General features: G+C 39.7%; 2 protein-coding genes across 2 annotated transcripts in view; both read left to right on the top strand.

The window, feature by feature from the left end:
• TRIP11 (thyroid hormone receptor interactor 11) overlaps positions 1–2,158 on the top strand; it is a 38,291-nt gene extending 36,133 nt beyond the window's left edge. The window contains exon 20 of the mRNA XM_009319528.1: positions 1,545–2,158. Within this exon, the coding sequence (XP_009317803.1) occupies positions 1,545–1,753 (209 nt within the window). The 3' untranslated portion in view covers positions 1,754–2,158. The remainder of the gene's footprint in view (positions 1–1,544) is intronic.
• Positions 2,159–19,544: 17,386 nt separating this feature from the next.
• Positions 19,545–26,681, top strand: part of FBLN5 (fibulin 5) — a 51,803-nt gene continuing 44,666 nt past the window's right edge. The window contains exons 1-4 of the mRNA XM_009319449.1: positions 19,545–20,011; positions 22,359–22,413; positions 24,903–24,954; positions 26,123–26,365. Of these exons, the coding sequence (XP_009317724.1) occupies positions 19,995–20,011; positions 22,359–22,413; positions 24,903–24,954; positions 26,123–26,365 (367 nt within the window). The 5' untranslated portion in view covers positions 19,545–19,994. The remainder of the gene's footprint in view (positions 20,012–22,358; positions 22,414–24,902; positions 24,955–26,122; positions 26,366–26,681) is intronic.

Raw genomic sequence — 26,681 nt, 5'->3', positions numbered from 1 at the left:
TTAACTAATGTAAGAGTCAAATCTTCAGTCTGACTGATCCAGTTTGTACTTAATTTTTTTATGTGCACTTAAGACTTCACCTTAATACAGGCCTACTGATTTGCAGAAGCTTGTTTTGATTGAAACTTTTAAGTGTAAACTCAAAAAAAACCCCCACAAACCCACAACCCCAAAAACCTAGGCATTATATAGATCTACAGAGAGAGATATATACGCTAAAAAAATCTCTTTCAATTTTCCTAAAGTAGTTGGATGTTACAAAGTATAAATGTCTACTGTGAAATACCAATTTATCTCTGAAAGTGGTATTTATTTATTTTTTTAATAAACCTAAGTTAAGTTTAATCTTATTTTTATTCTTGTTCCTTGTAGTGTAACAGTAATATAATAGTTAAAGTACCTATTTTACATGGCAAAAAAAACAATTTCCTTGTCTGGAAGAACTAAATTCTTGGTTCCTTTATCCATTCAGGAGCTAAATTGCTGGCTTGTAAAACTAGACACCCAATATATATATCCCTTTAATTGTTTGGGTGCTTCAAGTTTTTTGTTCCTAGAAATAAACCATATGGTAGCAGTTCAAGTGCACAGAAGTGTCAGTATAATATCCACACAGAAATGCATTTATGAGAATTAGGATGTTTACATGATGAAAGACCTTTTTTTAAAACAAAAAAATCTGCATAAAATCATCTATCCAAACAATTATTATGATAAGGGAATGTCAGTTTAGTTTCTGTTCTACATCTGGTGTAGGAACCTTGAGAACAGGTTACATCTGGAGCTGAGTGAGGATTTGATGGGGGAAGGTGAGGAGGGGCAAGTCGATCGTTAGATTAAAAAAAAATAGTTTATTAATACTTTATAACAAAATTTTTGTTTTAATGTTCGCTCATTACTCAAATTATTAAGTTTTGTCTCAAGACTAAATTGTGACTTACTGTCCGTGACGTTTATTTACAGGGGTTTTCTTGGGGCTGAGCCTGGGGAAGGTGTGCCACTACACCATGGGGTGGGAAACCTACCTGTGTGCTGCATTGTAGTGCCTGCACAAGGGCCCTTATGCCTTTGTATAGTGCTGGAGGTCAACATGACAGATATTTCATGTCTGATATTGCATGCGTGAAGTGAACTTTGGCAGAAGGTGTTAATGGTGCCTGTCACAAAGATCTGTAGATTTTTTTGGGTAGCCTGAACTGTTACTGAATTTCAGCTGCCAATAAGCACAATATGGTTGGCAGGTCCTGGGAGTGCCCTGATTTTTTAGTCAGTCTTGTAACTGGTGGCCTGAAGTGTAGACATAGGAATTGTTCAGCAAAAGAAGCAGTGGCAGATGAGATCCAAGATGAGAGAAGATAGGGAGAATGAAAGTCTTTGAGAGCGTCTACAGTCCATGGCAAAAAGATAGGATTTTCATGTTGCAAAAGTAATAGGTAATTTTAGAACTTGTTTGTGAACAAATGCTGTAAAATTGGGTAGACTTATGAATGCTTTCTAACAAAGTGTTTCTGTTGTTGGTTTGGTTTTTTTTTTTTACATTGCAGATTCTGCAGTCTCACGAATGAGCAGAAGACCAGATGCAAATCCATTTTTAGCACCTCGATCTGCAGCAGTGCCTCTCATAACACCTGCTAGTAATTCTGGACATCTGCTTATGAAACCTATTTCTGACACGTTGCCTACTTTTACACCACTGCCAGTGTCCCCTGATGCCAGTGCTGGTGCTGTACTAAAAGACCTCCTAAAACAATAGATAATCTTGTATCAGTATGATGATAGTAGCACTTTAAGGAAAATGAGAACACTATGCTGTATATAATTTACCACAATGAGGCCTTCTGTAAAAAGTCATGTACTTGTTTGTAATTGTACCTTGCTTTTCTTTTAATTACGAACTAACCAGTGCTTTGGAAACTCTAATGGTGGCATGAATAACTGCCTTCTTTACAGCAGGCATTCATTTTGGGTGTGGGTTAAATCTGAAACTGAGGAAATCTATCTCATTGCTAGATTGTCACTAGACAAATAGAAGGACTTTTAAACCTTAGTTATACTCTGAGTCGTTTGTTATGCATAGACAGCATTAACTCTTTGGTGTTGAGATCTGTTTTTCCATTAAAATGGTCTGCCATTGGCAGTGGGCCTTCAAGAACCACAAAAAAACTCCAGCCAAACTTGATCTTACTTGAGGTGTTCAATTAATGACACAAGCTCCAAAGAAAAAGACGGTGAACATATGGGAGTGTGATTATTGAGCAGCTGCAGTCTTCCCACACACGATTTATGACATTTAGTTAATGTACACTAGAACATGTATCTCTTTATTTACAGGACTGGTCACATTTGGGGGCAATTTGAGGCATGTTAATCTCTTTTTGCATAATGATTTGACACACACACACACCCCCTCCCCGCCCCCCGACTAATAGCTGCTTTCAGCAGTCAAACCCATCAGCACCAAGGAGTTAACTGTGGAAGTGAGTGCTTCATTTTCTAGAGGTGTCCATGTGATGAAGAGGGGGTAATTTAGCAAAAGGTAGGTTCACATATATAAAGACACTGTATTCTAATGGTCTAAGATGTATATTTGAGAGACTTTTTATCTTGCAGGATTTTGTAGATCCAAATATAGGCTTAAAGCTTGAACACATGTATAGAACTTAAAGGGAAAAAGATGCTTACTTATCTCAAATGTGTAAATAGGTCTTTGTAATACCAAGGCCAAAGTCAATTATTGTGTAAATTTTGCTGTGATAACTTGTACACTTTGTTTGGCAGGTAAAGAATTAAGTTGCATACTAAAGGATAAAAGTCGTCTTGCAAAAGTCATCTTCATAGTGAATCTGAGATAAAACATCTTCAGTTTAAAATGTGTCATTTCTAAATCTTTTTGTATGTCATTCCTTGTTTAGTCAGTGTTAAGATAACTGTTGTGCAAGTTCTATATTAGAACTGTCAACCTTTACTTCTCATATTCATTAAGATCCCGGATTAAATTGTTGTAAGAGTTATATTTAAATAAAATTAATTACTGAAACTTGTACAGAATCAACCAAAATAATGCAAGAAATCTTTGCATTTATTTATGTAGAGGTCAAATAGTGAATTCTTTTGTTGCCTTGAAATCTAGCAAAGTTTTTTTTTTTAATTAATGTGTTTACCTTAAGAACTGCTTGAGTCCCTCTTCTCCAGTATGTTAATGTTTCATGGACGACTTATGCAAATTTGGAAATGGATTGACCATATTGAACTTTTATTTTAAATTTTTTTACTCCGTTATAGACAAGGTAATTCATTTGGCAGTTTGACTTCTGAAAGGATAGCAGCCGCAGATAGTATACCAAAGTAAATTCTGCATTATGTAGTACATGTAATGAGAATTTGAAATTACCTCGGCTGAGAACATATCAGTTTGGTACTTCAAATGTACATCTTCGTTTAAACTGGACTGGAATAGGTACCTTTTTTTTCTACAACAAATATAAAGAAAACTGAAATTGGATGTCTTCTGTGCAGTCTTTCTTGTTCTTGTTGTCATGTCTATTTAAGGATCTATAGCTGCTTCAGAATAAAATTGCCTTTTGGTGAGCCAAAGCAGAAGGAAATGTTTATTTTTTAGAAGTTGTGACTTATTATAAATTACAAATTGACTCATGCTGCTCACTCTCCTCTGAATATACTAACTGAACAGATCTTAACTTTTTTGTGCAAATTTTTTCTTTAATTGCAGAGCACTTAATATGTACATGTTTCTCTTCCAGGAAGCTTTATAAATGCCAATAAATAAAACATGGTAAGACCATTTGTTTCTGCATGCTGTAAATCAGCTCTATTTATACAGTAAGCTATGAGTTTGAGGAGGGAAATCTAAAACCAAGCAAAGGTATTGAAGAACTTCAGCGTTCCTCATTAAGCTAATTCGGAGAGAAGAAAATCCTCTACAGGAGAGATATAAGAGGCTTCAGTCCTTAAGTCCTGGGAGGTCTGTTGAACTATGGAGAAAATCCCCATGGCTTAGAGATTTCTGTTCTAGGGCTTATTCCACAACTACATTGGTGAGTTTTGTTGCTTTGTTAGAAATCAAATGTGTTCTGTGTTCCAGGCAGTGGTTTCCCACTGAAAAGTGTAGAACAACTTCATTGCCTTGTTTCTCTCTTCTTTCTTAGACTGTTTCACAGACTATTATAAACCTTCAAGATTTGTTTTTATTGAAAGATTAGCGGATATATTTTTTTCCTCTAATTTTTCTTCTGTGTTTACTTTGTGCTTGATAACCGTTTCGTATATATTTACCTTAGCAGTTTCCCACATGTTAAGTATGTGACTCACATAGTCTATGCTGTGAATTGTGTGGGTCTTTCACACAGCAGTGGGGGGAAAAAAAATTCTCTGGGGAATTTATGAGCAGGTGCAGTAGTTGAAAATTTTCATTCTTCATTTAACTTAATTGTGCTCTTTCACCTTGCTTTTGCAAGGCAAGAGTATGGTCCTCCTTGTTTTGGTGTAACAAGCTGTCGGTTATCTTTAGTGGTAAGGTAACAGAATTCTAGTAAGGAATTAATTTTGCAAACTTGATATAAGGGGGGAAAATAAGGGTTAGGATTTTCTGTTCTCTTTAGACTCTTTCTTTTTTTTTGCTGTTCTTTGCTCATCCTGCATTCTGTGCAAAGAGAAGAAAGTAACTGGTTGATCTTTCTAATTGTTACTGTAAAAGAATGCACAGGTGTATTTTTTAAAAATTAAACTCCCCTCCATTAAACCAGTTAGTCACAGCCATATAACTTGTCACATTAGAGTGACCAGTGTAGAAAGAATTCTTTTTACCAAATGTCAGTTCCCAGCCTGCATTTTATTATTGCTTCTTATTCATGTTCTTGACCCATTTTGCATAAACAACTAATAAGGCAGGCTACCTGGAATATGTAGAGCAGTGACTGATTGCTAAAGCGGAAGAGACAGAATGGAAGATACTTGCCTTGTAAGTATTTCACATTATCACATACCACATGAAAGCACTGCAATTTTAAGCTTTGATGTCATCTTACTGCCAGATTTGATGACTTTATTACCACATTATCATATAAAAGTTCAAGAATAATTTTCTCAACTCGTTTAATCAGACATACTTGTAAACTTGATGTCGCATGCTCCAAACATAAAATTTTTTGTCATCTACTTGATGAAAAAATACAAACATTTGTTTAATACAGAGACACATTAGTATACTGTGGAAATGTCAGAGGTAACAGCTTCATGCATTCTTTCAAACAGAGGAGTCTTTGATTTATCTAGACGTTGAAACCAAAATAGTCTTTGTGTCAATGTTTAAAAAAAAAATGCATAAAATACTTATAAGCATATATACACATATGGCAGTGGTAGCAGTAAGGCTTGAGGAATTAAAAATATTGTATGTATTTGTTTTATTTTGGCTCTTTTTTCCCCCTTCCAGTAAATTTAATAGTTTGTTGCCTTGAGCAGTTTTCTTTCAGGTGGAAAGCTTCTAATTAGCTTTCCTAGACACTAATACGTAAGAATTACCAGCCTACAATTTTTGTTCTATTGTGTTGTGCCATTATATACTACTGAATTTATTTGCAGCCCCACAAAGCTTAAATATGGAAACCAGTCTTCAATAAAACATAAAGGAATAGACAGCTGCTGGCATTTTATTTAAAGGAAAAAATAATCTGTACATGGTATGTTGTTTACAGCAGTAGCAGCGCTGAGTCTTGGACTATTGTGTTTGTTTCAAGCTTATAGAACAGTATGGCATTCTAAATTTCAGTATCTGAAAGCATCACCTATCTAACTCTGAAATACATTTTGTAGCAAGTAGTCGTTAAAGCATGTTATCAGCATGTGTGCAAGAAACGTGCCTGTTGTTTGCTGGTTGTGTTAGGTCTGTTGAAAGGCTAATTCAGGCAAATTTATTCCAAATTGGGAGTGCAGCCATGCTGCTAAAACTCTCAAACGTTTTGCCAAGCAGAAGAAAATTGTATGAAGTGATTAAAGGCTTATTTTCCTTGTTGGAAACAACAATTGGAAGATAACTGTTAATTTTTTCATACACAGAAAGGAGCATTTATCATTCAGTAAGTGACTGTATTAAGTAATCTGGGGTCATTCTGTGCTGCCTTATTGAGCTTGTGGCATTGCTGGTTAAATCCAATTTCTTTTTAAATGTTCACAGATGTTGTACATCATCCTTGAGCACTGGTAGTGTATTAATCTTTCTCTACTCTTTTGTTAAGATAGCCATTAAACAGCTTCTCACAGATTAGATTTTAAAACTAGTATTGCTTGCTCTCAAGTTTCTGGCAGCCTGTGCCAAACTGCCTTTGAAAAGGTTAACCTTTTGTGGTCTGTGGTGGTCAGCTACTAAGTATCACTGTGAATATCTGGAGTAACATCGAAAACACTTCCCAGGCCTCTTAAGCAGACGGAAAAAACCCTTTTTTCTCTATTTGTAGCCGTTTTGATTTGAGTTCTTTTACGCCTTGGGTTGTTTGGTTTTTTGGTTGGCTTTTTTTCTTGTTTTGGATTGTTCTTGTTGGGAACCATACAGAAATGGTTCCCCTTTTGAGGAAACATGATGCAGCTCCCTTGCCACTCACAGTTGCAGCTATGTGGACTGTTACACCCAGAAAGTGCCCTTTTTTTAAGTCTGCTTCTGCCAATCCTGTTTCATTCCTATTACCACAGCAATATTTTCTTCCAGTGTGAATGTACACTATTTAGATTTCCTCCTATAACTAAAATTCTTGTGAATGTTGTAGTACCACAGCTGGGATGGCTCTTGTGGTTGCAGAAGCTGAGCATGTATGCTACTAGATCATCTAACTAGACATAAGAATGTCTTGCAAATCTTTGCATGTAGCTGTGGAGTTCACAGCTGAAAATGGAGTGACATCTCAAATTGCTAGGAGAGGTGCAGATTCACGCCAACTCAAAAGTGCAAGGTGAAACAAAGAGGGGGGACACACATAACAGATGACTCTCTTGTGCTGTATTTCTGTTGTCATTTATTAGGTGGACTAGGAAAATACAGCAGTCAAGAAAAACATATGAATGTAGTAACAAGCCGCCTGGGACCATGCTTTTGAGTGAAGTGAGAATAAATTAATCTGATAATACACTTACATGTTGATCAAATTTAACATTGATTACCCTGACAAATTCAAAACCATTCATTATCCTCATAAGATGAAAGTATAATTCCTATTTTAAAGATACAGTGTCTGTTGGTAGGGATTGGAGCTTTGCCACATTTAAAAAAAAGTTAAACTCAACATCTTAAGCTTGAAGGAGGAAAAACAAATGAGGAAACGTCACAGCTAAGGTTATGCCTTCAAGACTGTTCAGCCACATGCCAACTGAGCTGAGCCCCGGAGACTGACAGCAGCCCAGATAATCTCATTTTCAGTAGGCAGTTTCTGCTCACCCATGGTAGCAGCTGCACAAAGCTCTGTAGCAGTGTTCTGTTTTGCTGGAATTTTGCCCTAAATCAATAGAGAAAGGAAAAGATTGCTGCAGCTTCTTACTCAACAATAGAAGCTGTGGCCTGAGCTTTGTTTTCCTTGTCTGAGATCATAGAGAAAGGATCCCTTGGACCCTTGTGTTTTGATTTATATGGGAGAGAGAACTTGCCATTTTGTTAAGTGACTGGCAGACTTTGGATCATGCTGCATGTAGCTAGTCTCCCTCAAAACATCAATCTGCTGTCAAATATTAGGAGTATAAACATCTTACCCTTTGAATTATGTAGAAATGAGTGTAAACATTTTTTTTTTTCCCCCCCCTACAATCCTAAAACCTATACAATCTCGGATTGTGGTTCTAATGCCCAGTCAGCTGGAAGACACCCAGGAAGGAACCTTGTATGTACACGGGAGTCTTCAATCATCTACTTTTAGCGTAGTGTATTAAAATGAAGTCCAGTTTTGCTTTGGCAAGATCCAGCCTATTTTGGGATTTGCACCCCCTGCTCTGAAGGAGCATATGGGGAATATATTCCCAAATTCTCTTCGGTATTTTTATGGTTAACGGGCAAGTGCCTGCAGAGTCAGTGACAACAGAGATGTTAACACATGCTCCATGAAGGTGTGAAAACAAATCAAACTGGCAAACAAGTGGGACAACAGATTTCCTGACTGAAGACATGTTAATGCACAATAGTGAAACGCAGCTATAATGTTTGTAAGGGGCATATATTTGAGTAGATCAATCACCTACGTCTCTTAGGGCCTGTATGCTTATTGTGTGAGTTAAACTTTAACCTAGTCTGCTGAAAAAAGGAGATTGTGTGCACTTCCTGCAAGTGGATGAGAAGATGAAATGCGTTTGCTAGCATCCACACTCCTTTACTGAAGTCTAAAATGTGTGTCTGACAGCAGAGAATTTGAAGGTGGAATTTTTTTTCCCCGAAGAAAAGGGTGTTCTTTGCCACCAAGACTAGAAAATGTCTTTCTGAATGTACTTTCCCATTTGTGAGTATCCTGACAAACCCAAAAATTACTAATATTGTTTGGTGTGTGCAATGTGAGAGTTGTCTTCCTACAACTTCCCACAACAGTAATAAAAATAAATATTAAAGATTATTTCTTTTGTGTCTTGCATCAAAACCTTCTCAGCTTCACTCTTGTCAGTACCTTTGCTTCTGCTGAAGTGTGTGAGACAGGCTGTGGTCTTCTGCTTGTCCTCAGAGAAATACAGCTAGAGACTCGCTACTTGCTTTTTAACAGCCCTGACCGTATGCCTCAGGCTTTGAGAAGACCATTCTTGTTACCAAGAAAGCAGTGTTGCAGTTTAGTCTCGGTACTTCACGTGGCTGCTGAACTTGTCAGCAGCAGAGAGTTTTGCATGTGTACCAGGTGGGAATTGTATGAATGAATGAAAGAAATCGTATGCAGTGGTTGACAGGGAATAGACCAGAAATCGTATTTCCCCGTGGCTCCGTCTAGTTTTCAATGCTTGCAATTAACCATTTGTTTCAATGAGAGAACCATTTAAAAAGTATGAGTCTGTGGAAAAGTGGGAGAAGATTATAATATTTGAGTTACGGTCAACTTATTAGAGGTTTTTGTCAATGATTGACAGAACATAATTTAGAAGCCCTGTCACGTGGTATTTCAACAAGCACTGACAGACTACAGATCAATGGTATCAGGGAAACAAACTACTTATGCCTATTTTTGGTGTTCGTTAACAAAGTGAGCAAGTCTGACCCTTGCTGTACCAACAACCTAGAACGTTGTTCTGTCTCCCTTAGTGTAAAGGAAACCTAACTCTTCGGAGAGCTGTCTGGATACGCTTTGAATATCAACCAGTATCATCCAGGTAAGGGGAATCTGGCAGTACTTCCCTGTGGTTAAGCTTAAGGTTTTCATTTGCAACATCAGATGCTACTTGTGTTTCCCCCCAGTGATTTCAAGATGGTCGTGCAAGATGGGTTGAATTGCAGCATGACCAGGTTTGGGGCACAGACCAAAGAGGCTTTACTGATTTGAGGCAGCTAGGAACTATTTCTTTTATGTCATTATGAAATAGTAACTATTAGCCATCACTGTAGCACATTAGATACCACTTCATATCTAATGTTTGTTGATGGAATAATTAATAGTCCAAGGGGTCAGGGAAAAGAAGCACATAACGCACTCAAAATGGTGTGTATTTTATCATTTGGCAGCTTTCTGCGAAGGCTATTCGAAGGCGAGCAAAGTCGGACGATTGATCTTGACCTAGTAGAAGCAGACTGGTGGTAGCTCCTGACTCCCTAGAATGGGAAGCGCTGCTAGACACAACCTTCCGAGAATAGGAAGCTCAGAGTTACAATGCTTCTAATCTAAACTTTTGTAAATTAGGGAGTAGGGAGCTAAGGACATGCCAAGGTTTTGGGAATTTGACCTTTCGATGCTGCCCAGAGAGACAGAAGCCGAGGCAACTGGATTTATACAACTTAGCCAGCCTTAATCCATGTGGTTCCTGAACAGTAAGTATAGTATTATCAAAAATATATTTAGCTTAAGCAACAAAGTGGCAACCGGATGTAAATAGCGCAACAGTAAGAGGTAGTAGCAGTTTTGAGCAAATAAGGCGAGCTGGATAAGAATATTAGTTCCCAATTGGGAACATGTATAAAAGATGAGAGCTGCAAACGTTATTTGTCAGGAGAATAAGTAGTTAACGTGAGAGTGATCCCGAACACTTTTGGGTGCAGGTGTCTGGGAAACTGCATATAGGAAGGGAAATAAAGGATTTGGCATTCAGCTAGTCATGGGGGGAGCCAACCACACGAAATGTTGGTTGTAAAATTAACCTTTATGTAAAAATATTTCCCCGTCTCCTGCAGCAGTTTTCTCTATTGTTATAAGGTATTAAAGTACTTGAGTGATGCTTTTGTTTGTAATAAAAGGGTGTTTTCAGAATTACAGGCAAATCACTGAGTTGATTCTCGTTCATCCATATGTTTTGGTTTACGTGCCATACCATGGATCCAACACTAAATTGTACCAGGAGTAAAAATATAGTAAAGGAAGGGGCTTGAATGGTAGACTGGAGCACTGAAAAATAGTCATCAAAACAAATTTTTTCTGGAAATAGAACTGGAAAATATTTAGACTGCACTTTGCTCTGTATGCTCAAGTAGCGGGTGCCAATAAAAATGAAGGCAAACAGAAGACTGCCTTATTTTTGACAATAGGAGCAGGAACAGATGTGTTTAACAGTTTTCAGCTAACTTAGAGGAGGCTTATTATGAAACTACAGGATTCTAAAGCAAACGAATGAGTCATAACTAGGCTTGCCAGATCTGTCTGGACCCAAACCCAGACTCTGAATAGCACACTGTCTGCAGAGTACTCAGGATCAAGGACTTACAGAGTGCCACCTGCAGGCAAAGATCTTGTAGATGGTACCTCTGTCTTTACTGGACTCTTGACAGAACGATGACTATGGTGTGCTGCCCAGAACCTGCCTACTTGGACTGGGAATTCAGGGAGCCCTCAGCGCTCTGGCTGTGATGTTCTTCTGAACTCAGTCAGTGGCTCCAACTTCCTCATACTGGTACTTTTGATAGTCAGATGCTTTGCAGGCAACCTGAAGCCTGCACTGCCCTGGCCAAATGTGGCAAGTAAATCTAGTTCATGAAAGAAAAGATTTTCATCAGAAACTAAAATGTAATAGGGAAACATCAGAAATCATTGCAATTGATCAAAACTGAAGGGCCAACCTTCCAGTTCTGGAGATATAAACAAAACTCTGGTGAGAGGCCAAACTGAGACTGATTTGAGCGTGTAACTCACGGGAAGAAGGTTACGTGTACTCTGTCATGGTGATGTGGTCTTGACTTTGTGCTTGGCACTGAGTTCCCCAGTTGCCCAGGGTACTGATGCATCTATGACTACTACCAAAAATGGAGTGCGGAGGAGAGGAGATGAGCTTAGTGCTGAGAAGTTCCACTTCAAAAAGCGGTTGGACTTACTTCTTCGGTCCTTCCCTCTTTACCCCTGTTCTCTGGTCTTCTAAAGGTATCTCAGCAGACCTCCTAATGGCGTGTTCTTAGGGAATGGGAGTCTTAGCCACACCTAACTCAGCTTCAGTGCCCATTTCATTGTCACTCTCTTGGGCTACCAAGGGTGGCTACAAAGGCTGTAGATGAAATCCTAGACTTAGAAGGAAACGGTAACTATTATACCCAAATTCCCAAGTTTTTGCCAGGAAAATTTCATGTTTGCTATTTACAGGTGCCAGTTAGGAGTTGGCTGGAGCCAATTTCAGTTGCACGGACTAACAGAGTAAATGTAAAAATAAATCCGTATACCATGGATCAGAGCTAGTTTTCTGAGATACGTAGTTGTTAAGGATAATCTCCAAGGAAATCTATGCCTAAAAGATCAATGCTAAGTCCCCTGTGCTGTGCTATTGATTTGCCTGATATATTGGATTTACTGTTCTGTATTTTATTAAGCATTATATGGAAACCTATTAAATGCAGTATTTTATCTGGTACCTTCTGTTCTGCTAGCACTAAGGCAATTTTGTGAGAGGTTACACTTATGATAAATAATTGAGCTGTTACATACCTTCACGTTTAGTTCAGTTACAACACAATTTCTAAATGTCAAGTGAGTTCTGATGAACTGTTCCTCTTCGTTTTCTTGAGTTTTCTACAACCTCTTCTGTTGGCACTTCAATTTTAGGCAGATCCTCCCAAGTATGGGTTTTTTTTTTTTTTCGTTTTTACTTCTTTCTTTTTTTTTTTTTTAATTCCACTATGGGAACCTCTTGAAGTTTCTCTAGCAAATGCAGATGAAGAAGAATCGCTTAACTTTCTACTGTGATTTTATCTTTTCTAAGCACTATTTTTATACCTTGTTCATCTGTTGGCTTTGCAGACTGTTTGGCAGTTTTCCTGCTCTTGGTGTGTCTGAAAAAGAATTTATTAGCTTTTATGCCTCTTATGATTTGTTTCTCAAACTTTCTTGGCCGCTTTTCTGTTTTTTACATTTAACCTGTCAGAATTTTTGTTCCTTTCTATTTTCTTCATCCGGCACACTTCAACTTCTTGAATTTTGCTCTGAAACAGTGGACAAAATGGGGACTGATTGCTTTATCAGGCTCCAGCTAAGGGCTCTGTTAGCAGTACAAGTGCCTCTGTTGGGAGAAGGGTCCAGTTCCACTGACTTTTCACACGGCTGCTTGAGGTTCTGGTCCCCCCCAGCACCCAAACAGACTGGAGCCCCTGGGAACAGCCGGGCTGCTTGTGCAGGGGGAACTCCCGGTATTGCTGAGCTCCTTGTGCTGTGACAACCAGCGCAAGTCAAAGCAAAGGCCGGCAGATTAAAAAAAAGAAACAATCTGTGCTGTAAACTGCATCCTTTTGCAAGACTTTGTAAACACTGCAGCATGTGTACAGCAGAAGTAGCAAACGGGAGTACATCCCCTGCCCAGCAGAATTGCTACCTATAGCATTCTGAATCGCTTCCTTATAGCAGCCCTCATTGCTGCAGAGCAGTGAACAATGAGTCTGAAAACAAATAGACAACACGCATCATTTTTATCACCCAGTTTCACAGCCAATTTATTTCCAAACAGCATGGTTAACTTACAAAACTCCAAAAGTAAACAGGTAAATTGTGAAATGGTATAATCCCTGCTATGGGAATAAGTAAATTAAGTGTAGTAGTTTTTAAATTGAAGAAAAGTTTATAAATGTCTTCTGGGCTTAGGAAAGCAGGTGAATAAGCACAAAACAGTCAAAACTATCCCTCTCCTCATGCGGAAACTTTCTGCCACTCCTGTATTTATCTAACATATAGCCCTGGAAGTCATAAGGAAAAGATCCAAAAACATGGGCATCTTTGCTGATCATTTTATTGGAAAAAGAAACCAGAAGTCTTTGCTTATATGTGCACCTAGAAGAGTGAAACATTTTTAGAAAGGGAATGTTTTCCACCACTTGGAAAGAGAGAAGCTCTGGAAGAGAGGCCTGATGTCAAATATTTTTCTACTCTGGATTCATCGGCAGGGTTCTGGCAGGTGCCCTTACAAAAATAGTGCACATACTTGTGAACATTCAGCCATCCCCGCTGAGAGATGGCATTTCCACAGACTTGTTTGGGTTTGCTCAGAACCTGAAGTGTTTTGATGGAAAATGCAGAATATGCTCCATGCTATGGAGGGTAATCTTTTGCTCTGGATAAAAACAAAGTGAATTGCCTAAGCAGACTAAAAAAAAAATCAAAAAAAAAAAAAAAAAAAAAAAGAGAAAGGATGCTCAACTCAGTCTTATTGCAGCCTATCAGTACTTAAAGGGGGCTTATAAAAAAGATGGCGGCAAACTTTTTAGCAGGGTCTGTTGTGACAGGACAAGGGGGAATGGCTTTAAACTAAAGGGGGGTAGATTTAGACTAGATATAAGGAAGACATTTTTTACGCTGAGGGTGGTGAAGCTCTCTGCAACAGGTTGCCACCACAGAGAGGTGGTGGATGCCCCATCCCTGGAAACATTCAAGGCCAGGTTGGACGGGGCTCTGAGCAACCTGATCTAGTTGAAGCTGTCCCTGCCCACGGCACCACCACCACCACCACCACCACCACCACCAAACCCAAACTATTCTATGATTCTGTGATTCTAAGTCCAGGAAAAAAAAAAGAAAACCTACCCAAAATGTAAATTCCATGTGATAGAAATAAAGTACCTGGGAGAGGAGGAAGCACAGGTAAGGCCGATGTTTTGCTAGCACGCATGCCCCAGCAGAGAGGGAACGCTGCCAGGTTAACTTGGAAGGGTGAACTACTGTCTCCAGTCAGCTGCTCTAATGTGCAGCCTGATGCTGTTGTGCCAGATGTGCCCGGGTGCACAAGTTAGTAAAGAACTTGAGAAACTGCAAAAGACACTGCAGCCTTGAGGCATTTGAACATAAAATAAATCGGTCCTGAATATTTCTAAGGGAGGTTTTAGTATGTACTTCTTACTGTCTGGTCATAATTGGAGACCAATGTTTTATGTATCCCAGGCACTTGCAAACACTGAATGTTGGCTTGCTCAAATAGTGAAACAGACTTTAGTCTTCATCCAGAAGTATTAAAAGAGTTTTAGGTCTTTATTTATGGAAGGTCATTCTTAGCTGAAACTGGCCATAAAGAATTTACGCTTATTATTAAAGGGGGCTGGTAAACATCTTGTCACAAGATTAAAGAGCATTGTTTTCAACCACACTGTCTAGACCATTTGACAAAAATGCAGAGGAGAAAAGACCACAGCCTCGCTTATGTACATGTCAATCTTATAAAATAAATAAAAACAAACAAAAATGTCTGTCTAGTTTCAGGCAAAATGTGAATTGCATTTACCAGAGCTATGCTCAAGGATGAGACGCAACAGAAAAAAAAGTAAAAGTATTAACAGTGGCTGGGGCATCATGTTCTTGGATACTCACAACAACTCAAGGGGGAGCTGTGAGTTCTCAAGGAGATCTTACGTCTTTAGTTACAGGAGGATGTTCTATACACTTTTTAAAGGAAAATAGTTTTAAAAGCATACATGCCAGTCATTTAAGGATTGAAAAATCAAGAAGAATGTTGTATACCGTTGCAAATGAATAGTAATATGAAGGGACCTGCTGAGAGCTGTCACATGCACCAAAAGTGCTATGAAAAACTCTGTATTTTTCCTGGGAATGTTATAAAAAGCTTTTAGTTTGTTTGCTTACCTTACTTTTGCTGGGGGAAAAAAACCCTGAACCATATGAAACATTCTTCCAAGAATATTACTCTTTTTTGCCTCAGGTGGCCTTCCTAGACCTTCCTAGAAAACACTACAGCTAAACAGGCGATCATGAACATCAAACTTGATCTGACTAAAGGAACTATACCTGGAACAGTTTTGTCTTACAGCAGATGCAGTTCACTGGGCATAGGTTTAAGCTGTTTGGGTTTCAGTATGTACCTGCTAGATCCTGCTATTCGTCATTTAATGGATGATTAATATGTTTTCAAAGCAATAAAGTGGAGTCAGATATCAGTCCATCTTTACCGTTGTTACTTTTCAGAATGGATCCAGTGGTGTCTGGATTTTCCACTGACTACTTTTTTCCTAAAAGAAAATGTGCTGTTAGAAACCAGTATCAGTGACCACAGACCCGTAAAGATATTTACATCTATAAGATGTAGAGTTAGATAAGGTAGAACAAAAACTTTAAATTATGTGGTCCGTCTGGTAGGGTACTCTGAGAACATCTGCTACAATATTAAAGGGGCACTCTGCTTATTGTTCTTGGGAAGCGGTGATGACGTCAGCAGTATTGTCATCCCAAAGAAATGCACGCTTCGGACAGGTGAGTGACATCCCCACACAGGAGGGAAGAAAAGGATGCTGTGTTGGCTCTTTTTTCCATGGATATCTCACACAGGTGGTAACTGTACCGTATTGAGACAACTGAGCCCCAAGAAACAGCAGCACAACAGGAGCTGTTACGCTTCCTCCTTCCTAACAACAGCAGTGTGACCTGCAAATCGACACAACATGACAAGACATCTCAGAGACTCTACGTTCGCAGTACATTTTAGTTAGCACTAGTAATGTTTTTAAAATTACATATTATGTTAATTTTCACTGTTAATTCTTCCTTGTGTTATGTTTGGCTAGGAAAGGAAAATATGTGTGGGACTGTGCTTCTGAGCTTCTGGCTGGAGCCATCTGGAACAGGTTACTGCATTGTTCATGTTATGAGATGGCAATAACAATTCAGACACTGAATGAAGCAGACCTCAGCTGATAGCATAAGGCAGTCCGTCTTTGAAACACAAGAGGGGACCCTCCCCAAACACCAAGAGTTTGCAATGGGATTCTGTCCTGGGAGGTGGAAGAAACAAGCAGAATTCTTTTTCAGGCAGACTTAGGGTTTGAGACCAAGTTTCCCATGTGCTTAGTGCTATTCATGTGGCAGTAGGGTGAGATGTGCGTAGTTCAAATCGCTGCCTGTCGTGTGTTATATCTATGTGTGGCAATGTCAAAAGCTTGCTTATTTGGCAGTCTCCAAGAACACTTAGATCAATCTCCATAGTCAGGCGAAAGTCCAACTTGTGAATCTCTTGGAGCTTAGGTGCTATCAAAATGCAGTTGTTCCTACAAATGCTCAGCAGTTGTGCTCTAAGTGTTTTACCAGTTTTGCTGATAGAAAATTTGGTTCCATCAGGTTTGGTAGGAGCAAAATGGATGTTTTAAGCACCTAAAGCTTGGACATAGGCCCTTCAAGTGTCAGTTATTGGCAAAGTCCTTTAGTGAATTCAGGTCTATATGGCTGTGTAAAAGATGTCTCAGACTCGTCACTTTCAACGACTTTGGGCTCGCACACCTACCACCATACAGATCTGTGTGATTTGACTCGGCTCCCACAGTTTGACAATGTCCTTGAGAATGTTCAGAGAGGGTGAACTTTAAAAAATGGCAAGAACGTCTAAGAAGGGTGTTTGGCAGATACAGTTCTGGAGAAGTGTAAGTATAATTTCAGATAGAATTAAAAAAGGAGATGAAGTGTTGTAAAAGTTAGTAGGTGAGGACTTGTTTTTGTGAAGCAGACTTTTTGTTCAGGAGTGCTGAGTGTAGTTAACTCTTACTGAGTTCCCTGACCTAAATGCAGCTTTTGTCTTATCATTCAGAAGCGGATAGATTATGTTCTCCGGTGCTGAGGGTCCCTGCTAACCCAGCGTGGTGCATTATCTGCAGGAGCATGGTGTAATTCATACATTCAGTCATCTCATCCAAGGAAGGTAGAGTTAAGGTTACACAACATAGCTTGTGCCCCTCATTATATATTACACAATTTTCGAAATCCAAGGCTCAAACATAATTAGAGCTATAGTTTCAACCCTAGCTATGCACAAAGCAAACTTGTAAGAACATACTCAGTTACTTAACAGAGCCCCATTTTGTACTGTGGGCTGTTCATCTTCTCATGAAGACAAAGAAAACGTCAAGGTAATCTAAATAAACTAGTGGATTTTATAACATGGGGGGATAGTTGAGACCATTGAAGTGAGAGTGCTGCTAGACCATCCTAAGCATAAATGGTGAAGGTGTCAGCAGATGGTGTTGAAAGATATGTTGAATTGTCCATGTTTTTATAGGGTGAACAACGGAGTTTTTATGTACCACAAACATCTTCCTTTATGCAAGTCCTCGTATCAAAGAGAGTTGTGAGATGGGTGTGGCTGCATCTCATTATTTTGTGGCTGATGGTAGTTACAGAAAGGTGCTGCAGAAATTCTACTTAGCCATGACATCACATCCTTTTATTTAGGGAAAAAAAAAGTCACCACACTGTAAACTAGCCCAAGCTGTGGTTTGGTACACTTTTTATACTCTGTTTTTTATCCACTCTGGCTGTCAGATGGAGACAGGAAAAATCAAAACATTTGTACAGTATCCCTTCTTAAGGGAGCCCCTTAGGTGGTCAGGTCTGGATTCACCTCCCGTCTCCAGCACTGGACCACCTCTGCCAGTTGACTGATGAATCAGAACTCTTTAGTCTGAGGCGATTCTTTGGGAGCAGACTGGTGCTGCGCTCGTACGGTGATTCTGGCACACGTACAATGGTTTTACCATGTGACGCTGAGAAAAGTTCAGTGGATCAGCAAGTGAAGTATCAACAAGTATATGAAGCAAGCTCTTAATCCACACAAATGGATGCTCAGAGCATCTGCTTTGCTGTAGAGCTGTTTCTCATAGGTTCAGTAGATCTTGACACACCTAGCATACAGTAAGCACTCCAGATCATTGAGTGTATTGAGAAACCCTGGACTTACGGAGTAATGAGAATACTCACTGCTAACCTTTTGCCACAATGAAAATTTGCCCAGTCTCTGCTTTCTCTCTCTCGCCCGTTTTCTGACCTGTGACAAAACCTTCCTCTCACAACATGCCCCGTGAACTTCTTCAGAAGTCCCTTGTGTGAGTTTTTGTTAACCTTTTGGGAAGTCTATTTAAAATAAGTTAATTGGTTCTTGTTTATCTGCAAATGTATTGACGCTGTTTGAATAATTCTAGGAGAGTGTTTAATTTTCCATGCAATGCAAGTGATGTGAGCAAGTCACTGAGACACAAACTGTCAGAAATGGCACTGAGCGTGTGGTGGTGTCATTTTTGAAAGGTAATTTGGACAATTACAAGCCAGTTAGTGAGGTACAGAGCTCGTGCACTTCCCATTGGCACTGGTAGGACTTGTGGGTGCTCAGCAACTCTGAAGCAGCTCAATCTTTGTATCTCAGGCTGGGTATCCATGCTTAGAGGCCAGTTTTATGAATATCTGTTATAACTCTGTTTCTCTGTTTCTCAATCTGTTACGGAGAGATGTATGATAGATTTTTATCTTATCGGACATTTCACGTTCCTTAGGAATAAAGGGTTTCCTCAAATGGAAGACTCAACAGAAATTCAAAGTATTCATTTAATGTCTATGTCTGTATTTAATTTCAGTATTCATCTTTGGATCTAGCATAATCTTTGCAGCATCTGATTGCTTACCTCTCACATCTCATAAATGTTCTGCTTGACCTACTAAAGCTCTGCCTGTGGCAAAGTTGCAAAACACCTGAAAAAGTACTTCATTTCCTTCCTCTTCAATCATAACTGGAGATCTGCAAGATATATCTTTCCTGAGAAGTATTTCATTTCACAAACTACTCCCTTAAGCATGGGGTCAGTTTAAAAAGGGCCAGTGTTTGTAGACAAGCCATTTGTTTTCCTTTGAGCATTTAATTTGTTTATTCCTGTTTTCAAATAATCCCCAAGCAATATAGTTCCTGTAGCTGTGATCGTCATGAATTCAAGTTATTCACCTCCCAGAGGGTCAGACCTTTCATCAGTATGCCATTGGCACGAAGCAGCGAGTGTTGCATATTCATCGTCCGAGACACCGGCTAGAGGGCCTCCAAAAAGACTGACATTTTTTTTGTTCTCAGAGCAAGGAAAACAATCCCTTCCCTTCTCCAGTCCCTTGATAAGGGTTTCTGTCCAATAACGGTGCTCTCTGCTCTGAGGCACATTTAACTGTGAAGTTTGCAGCGGGAGAGGCTTTCCTTCAAGCTGTTAGTGTTTTATCCTGGCAGGCTCCTCGAGGTTGTTGTGAGGAGTCTAGCCAGTTGGTGAGCTTTGTAATCTAAACCAGCTGTCCCAGGCTGAGGCCCCCATTTGCATTGTTTAACATACTTAGAAAATGAAGTGTTCATTTTTAACATTCCTCCTCCAATTGGTTTAATGCTGAATTACAGAAGAGAACTAAGCAAAACCAGGTGCTTTCTCTGTATTCTCTCCAGTGTCTGAGGAGGTACAGACGGCTCCTGATCTTCTCCATTACTTGCTATTTCATTCTTTGGACTATAAATGACTGAGGAACTGAAGTGCTAGCAGAGGGTAATGTTTGGAAAAACTTTCTAGTTATTCATCAGCACAGACTCTGGTTTTTTCCCACCTTTCCCCAACGGTTTTGGACATGCAAGGATTAAAAAGGTAAGTGGTATGCATGAAACTTCTTTACTTACTGAAGGGAAACCTACTTGTGGAAAATATCTGTGGCAGGGATTCGGTATGCCAATCCACTTGCTAAAGCCATTTGCAAAGAGATGGGATCTCAATGGTCAGAGGTGGGGAAAGACGATCTGTCTGTTATTAAAGCTGTGCTGTCTCTGACGAGTTCCTTCTTGATCTGTGCTTACACTCTGCGCTTTAGGAACCCCGGCATCCACAGGAGTGCTGAATTGCGACAGCAAATGATCCCGCTGGCTACAGTGATTGATTTGAAGCTAATTAGTTACTATTGCAGAAGTTAATTACTAGTTCAAAATATTTTGCCTGCTGGGCAAGCTGCTGTGACCAGCTGAATATAGTGTTAATAGGTTGTGCCGCATGTCTGTTAATGATTCTTGAGGGGATTTGAGATCTGAAGTAACGAGCAAATTGAGATGGTGGTTGCAGGCAGAAGGCTACAGTGATTGATTTGAAGCTAATTAGTTACTATTGCAGAAGTTAATTACTAGTTCAAAATATTTTGCCTGCTGGGCAAGCTGCTGTGACCAGCTGAATATAGTGTTAATAGGTTGTGCCGCATGTCTGTTAATGATTCTTGAGGGGATTTGAGATCTGAAGTAACGAGCAAATTGAAATGGTGGTTGCAGGCAGAACACATATGAGGCAGTAAGGTCGCCCCCCCCACCAAGAGGAAAGGATATATCATCCTGTAACAACGGAAACTAAAGACCGTCTAGAAACGTATGAGTTTTGCCTGACCAGTTTTATAGGGGATTTTATTAGCGTGCACTGCTCTGCAATAATGTAGAGTGTAGCCCAGTTGCTAGGTATGTTAACATTCGGCTGTAACCTGTCGTATTTCCTTCCAGTGCTGTTTTTGCTATATGCAAAGTGAGTATGCAGTCTTTATACCAGTGCATGCTTCAAAATCTCTTCAAAAAGATTTGAGGAATCAGTAAATGAAGCCTAAATGGATAATGTTGTATTTTGAATGCTTTGCATCCCACTCTAAGGAAAAGTCTGTACAGAATTTGCCTTTCCTTGTCACTCAAAGGCTGCCAACAAGAACGATCTCTCTCCTCAGCACTATGAACAACCATTTTAGGGTTTATGTTTACTTTTCAGAGCTTGTGCCTGTCTCCTCATTTAAAACAAGTTTGTTCAAATGTGTTGGTCACTGTTTGTGTGTGGTTTTGTCTGATGCATTTGTAGGTCTTGTTCAGCAGCTCAGTTTGCACTGGCAGTCAGAGACAGCTCTAAGAGAGAAAGTTGGCAGCTCGCTTGCGTAGAAGAACTAAGGCTACCTAAAATATCCCTTGCTTCCTGTACTGGTTTTGTGGGAATGTGTTGTATACAATTGCCATTCAGAACTAGAATCCAAGATAAGCAAGATGTGGGTCTAATTGTTTTGAGAAGAAATGTTATATAAGGCAGCGGCAAAGCACTGAAATCCATAGTACATAGAAAAAAATAATTTCTTACTGTCCTTTCCTGGTTTTCTGTCCATTAGTAAATACTTGGGGGTGGGAGCTTAGTTGACCAGAATTTTCGTGCTCCAGGTAAGGAGTTCCAAATACAGCCATAGAGCTCTGTTAGCGAGGGATCCTCTTCCTTCAGTTGCAGTGAAGAGACCCAGTAGGTCCCACTAGATGCTAAGATGATATAACTGGGGAAGGCTCCACTGAAGATAGCAGCTGCTGGTAGCTGATGACCTGGCACAGTGTGTCTACTTGCAGAGCAATGTATTACTCAAGACTGAGTAAAGGGACAGAATCTGGCCCTAAGAAAATGGATTAATCTCAAATATAGTCTCCTGGGAATGAAATGCGGTTTAGCGGTTAGAGCAACTGGCTTGGATTCAGGACCTCCTGCATGACATGTCTGCAGCCCTGCCAGTGCGTTGCACTGTGAGCTTAGGCAGGGCCTGTGCTCTAGTTTACCCATCTGTAAAATGTGCATAATGTGCAAGAAAAACTTTGATATTCTCAAAAGTAAGGTGTCGGAGAGGGGCAAAAATACTTTACTGAATATTATGCACTTGTTCATTAAGCAGCTGCATGGGGTATCACAAAAAATAGATTAGTTAATAGACATGTTCAGTCCGATTCTGATCCCAGTTGCAGAAAACCATAGTAAAATTAGTGACGCTGAGACCTGAATCTGGCCCACAGTTTTATTACTCCCTCTCCAGAGGCCAAATTCATGTTAGCAAATCTCTGTGGAATACACTGAAGTGTCACTAGAAATTAATTTGTCCATGTGTATTTAATTCTATATAATGAGCCTGGATATCAGAAGGTTTTCAGCCTATTTTCTATGCACATTACAGGATACTGACTGCTTTCACACTGGCCGTCTGCCTTTCAAGACCTGGAAAAGCACAGGTGAGAGGTGCACACAGAGATCTATGTACTGTTCTGTACTGAAGCGCTATATGGCATGAGACTTAACTGGCTAGCAGGTGAATAGGAAGCTCTGTGGTCTGGGGTTTACATGAAAAGGAAGCTGTGTGGTCTAAGGGTTTAGAGGGGAAAACTTGGAGCCAGCAGGATTCTGGAGTTGAACATGGACTGAGCTTATTGACTCATCCTTGCCAGCTCAGCAAAATATCCCTGGACCTCACTGAAAACCTGATTCTGCCTCTGAACTGAACACTTCTGGAAAAGGAACTAGGAAAAGCCATCCCACGAGAGCAGGGACAGCTCAGTTCTGTGGTGGGGAACATCCACGTTCGGAAAACCTATTCATATAAATAGGTGTTTTCTGTGTGTAGCAGGATCTTCTCTTAAGACCGTTTAATTTTGGATTGTGATCCTGAATGACTGCATCCTAGTTTTCATTTTAATTTATGCCCGAACCCATTTTTATTCAAGAGCCAGGGCTCTTGAGTGTGGATGGAAGTAAAGCAGTCCAGTTCTTCAAATAGCAGAAGCATTAGTTCTTTGTGTTCCTGGGCTCCAAGTGGACTTTAAATTAGGAAAAACAGTTCCCACAGGCATGTTAAGTTTGAATTCCTATTTGATAATCCAGATATACCCAGTGTCCAGAGCTGTGTTTCTAAATACTGTTGCCAAAAGGCTCTGAAATGTAGGGTTTTTTTTCTACTACATTGAAAATTTCCTGCACATGGCATGCTTATTGATATTTTTGTGAACATTGGATCTGTATGGGAAATGCTTTTCATGCCCCTGGAGAATTTTTGAGATGTCTTTAAGGGTTTGTTTTTATAATTTAAAAAATATTGTTTCCATTGCTATTTTTACAAAAATATCTTGCACCATAAATTGACTTTGAAGTCTAAGCAAAAAGCAACTTGAAACCAAGATGATAGCAACAAATTCTTTCTGAATTTCTGAATAGCAGATGATAGCAACAATTTCTTTCTGAGACTGGTCATTTCAACAATATTGGAATCTTTTCTAGGACAAGATTTCTAGTTCTAGAAAGTTGTTGAAACCAGTTCTACAGGAGTTTCAGTGTTTCTGAATCATTGTTTACTGTCCAAAAGAAAATAATTTTGTTAAAAACTACCTTAACTTTTCCTGCTAACCTATGTGTAGTGTATACACCAGAGCACAGAAAAGAGAACAAAAAGTAGAGTACATACATTCTTTAAAACATGAGGCTGATTATACATCCTCCCATCAGAATATCTTGGTTTTCCACAGCATGATACAAAAACATCTCGGAATGCCAAAATAAATGAAGGCAAAATTCCTTCATAGTTGCTTGACGCTTCTAGTAATGGTTTTGTGTATTCATGTGTGCAAGTGGCAGGTGCAGTCCAAATAGTGCCATGCGTTTCACTTCGTGTCCCCTCCCTAGTTCCTGCAATGGCCCGCTTCCACGGACTTACCCATCTGACCTCTTGTCTCCCATCTACAACTTACTACTTTTCCAATCATGAACCAAGTACTTTACTCTTCCACTGATTTCTTCCACAAAGCCAAAAATAAGTGTCTTTATTATTTAACAACAACAAAAAAGGAAGAATCTTGAACACACTCCATCCCTCTGCCCTCTGCTTACTTCAGTGGTTCCTGTTTTCTGGATATCTCTTGCTTACATTCCTTAGTATAACCTATTAACTGGCAGGATCCTGTGCTTGTGAAAACTGCTTGGCCCTTTGTTAAATAGCTGGAGGCTCAGTCAAAAAGTAGGGAGAGCAGGGAATCCTTTTAATGGGCTTTGACACAATCATCACCAGGACTGTCACTGTTACAGAACTGCTGAAGGTCACTGATGAGGTGCTGAAGACTCCAAGTTGCAGCCCTGGTAAAGACCAGCACCGTAGGATAGGAAGGAATAAGTAACCTTGCAAGCCTAGGACATATGTCATGTAAAGATCTATCCTCTAAAAATCAAAAGGTTTGGTGTAAAGTAAAAGCCTTACTTTTATTAAGCTGCTTGTGTTTTGACGATGGCTTCAGTTTGGTCAGATGGCTAACATGTCGAGACATACGTACTGAATTGTCTATATGTGGTGTTTTAGAGCCTGTTAGAGAAGTTAGCTGGTACCTTTTAACTGAGCCCCCCTATTCTGGCAAAAACAAGACCCCAAATTAGAAGAATGTACTTCTGTGTTAACAAATGGTATGGAGCCCATCGCACATTATGTGTTGGTTACTGCCGGGGAGATGAACAGCCTGACACTGTCACCATCTGAGGGAACAACCTTCTGAGTTGAGGGGCTGGCATATGTGCTAAGGTCTCAGGTTCATGCCTTGCTGACTGTCCTTTGGGGAAGGGACTTTATTTTGGTGTACTGTATAGTGCTGAACAATTGTATTAGGCATAATAATCCAGATGAGTGTTTGACTCTGCAACCCTCTCATTTCACAGTCACTGAGTGTCTTTTGTTTTCTCATTTTAGCAACAATGCACTAATGGGTTTGACCTGGACCGTGCCTCTGGGCAGTGCTTAGGTAGGACCTTAATTAAATCAATACATTTAAATTGGGGTTCAGAAATTCTGACTTTATTGAGTTAACATTGTGCTGCTGTTAGTATGTTTTAGTTGAAAAGTTCTTGCTGTGTGACAAATATGTGTGTTTGTGTATATGTATATACAAAATTATATATGTATATATAGAAATATGTGTGTGTGTTTACATAGCACAAATATATACAGATCTTTGACATTGTTGAGATACTAATTGGCTGCCAGCACTTCTCAAATAGCTGTGATGCACTGAGATGAATTTGGGAGCTCAGACAAGTTGCCAAATGACAAGGGTTGTTTACCCTCCTCTTTCTCCTCCAGACTATTTACTATCTTTGTTGGCAGCCTCCACCTGGAGGCTCAGATAAAGTCTAGCACTGCTCAGGGTTGAAACTCCAAGTAAATTGTTGAGGCAATATAGGGAAACACGCACTTTGCCCTATAGCATCTTTTTATCAATGGCATTCAGTCTCCAGGGCAGCATCTTCTGCGTGCATTAAAGTCACTCAAACAGTAAGGGAAAAACAAGCAACAGATTGCTTGCCCTGTCATAGCAACCTACTGCTTCTGTGCTCTGAGAACCAAGCGAATGCTCAGTTTGGCTAAACCATTTATATCTTCCTAAATTTAATTCAGCAACAATCTCAATCAGAGCAAGAAAGAGGCCTGAACCACGTCCCCAGATCTGAACATCCCTAACTTTTTCTGTGGGAGGGAGCTCAGGAGTTCCAAATCGGGATCCAAGTTTCACAGCTGGGCAAACCAAACCACCAGTGTTTAAAATCCTGATCTGCATGTTGTGGTTTGGACAGACCCTCTACCAGGAACAGGCAGTAGCATGCTGTAGCCATGTGTAAATCAGTGTTTAAACTGAACATTTATAGAATAACAAAGCAGGCTTTCCCCTCTCTCTCTACCCTCTTATAGTGAAGTAAAACAAGTAGAGCACAGGATATATTGAATATATGGGATGTTTCCTGTTTTAGTATGATCTAACTTCAAAGTGAGGCTCCACAAGGAAGGATTAGCTTTTCCATTCAAAAAGAGTATCAAATTTTTTAACAAAGTCTTGAGAAAAATATGTTAACTATTTTTTGGACAGGTCCCATTAAGAAGCACTCACTCATTTAACTTTTGCAATTTCCTTCCAGATATTGATGAATGTCGGACTATTCCTGAGGCCTGCAGAGGAGATATGGTGTGTGTCAACCAGAATGGTGGCTATTTATGCGTACCCCGAACGAACCCAGTGTATCGGTCACCATATCTGAATCCTTATTCAAATATTTATCCACCGCCCCCAGCACCAGGCCCCGTTCCTAACTACCCTACTGTTACAAGACCTCTGATCTGTCGATTTGGTTACCAGTTGGATGAAAACAATCAGTGCGCTGGTAAGTAGTAGAAATCTTTATTCTATATTTTTATTTATATTAAAGCTTGTCCGACATTGGAAAAACAACTGTCCTGCAATTGTCCTTTAGTTATTGTAACACTGAAGCCCAGTCTTTTGAAGTTCAGCTATTTTTTTTAAAGGATGTGAGCTCTACATTTCATATAGTCATTATTCAATGCAGGCAAAGATATGATTTAGAATCACAGAATCACAGAATGGTTTGGGTTGGCAGGGACCTTGAAGATCATCTAGTTCCACCCCCCCTGCCATGGGCAGGGACACCTTCCACTAGACCAGGTTGTTCAAAGCCCTGT

This window comes from Pygoscelis adeliae, unplaced genomic scaffold (genome assembly GCF_000699105.1).
Source record: "Pygoscelis adeliae isolate BGI_AS28 unplaced genomic scaffold, ASM69910v1 Scaffold71, whole genome shotgun sequence".
Taxonomy (NCBI): domain Eukaryota; kingdom Metazoa; phylum Chordata; class Aves; order Sphenisciformes; family Spheniscidae; genus Pygoscelis; species Pygoscelis adeliae.
This window is presented reverse-complemented; position numbering and strand designations above follow the sequence as displayed.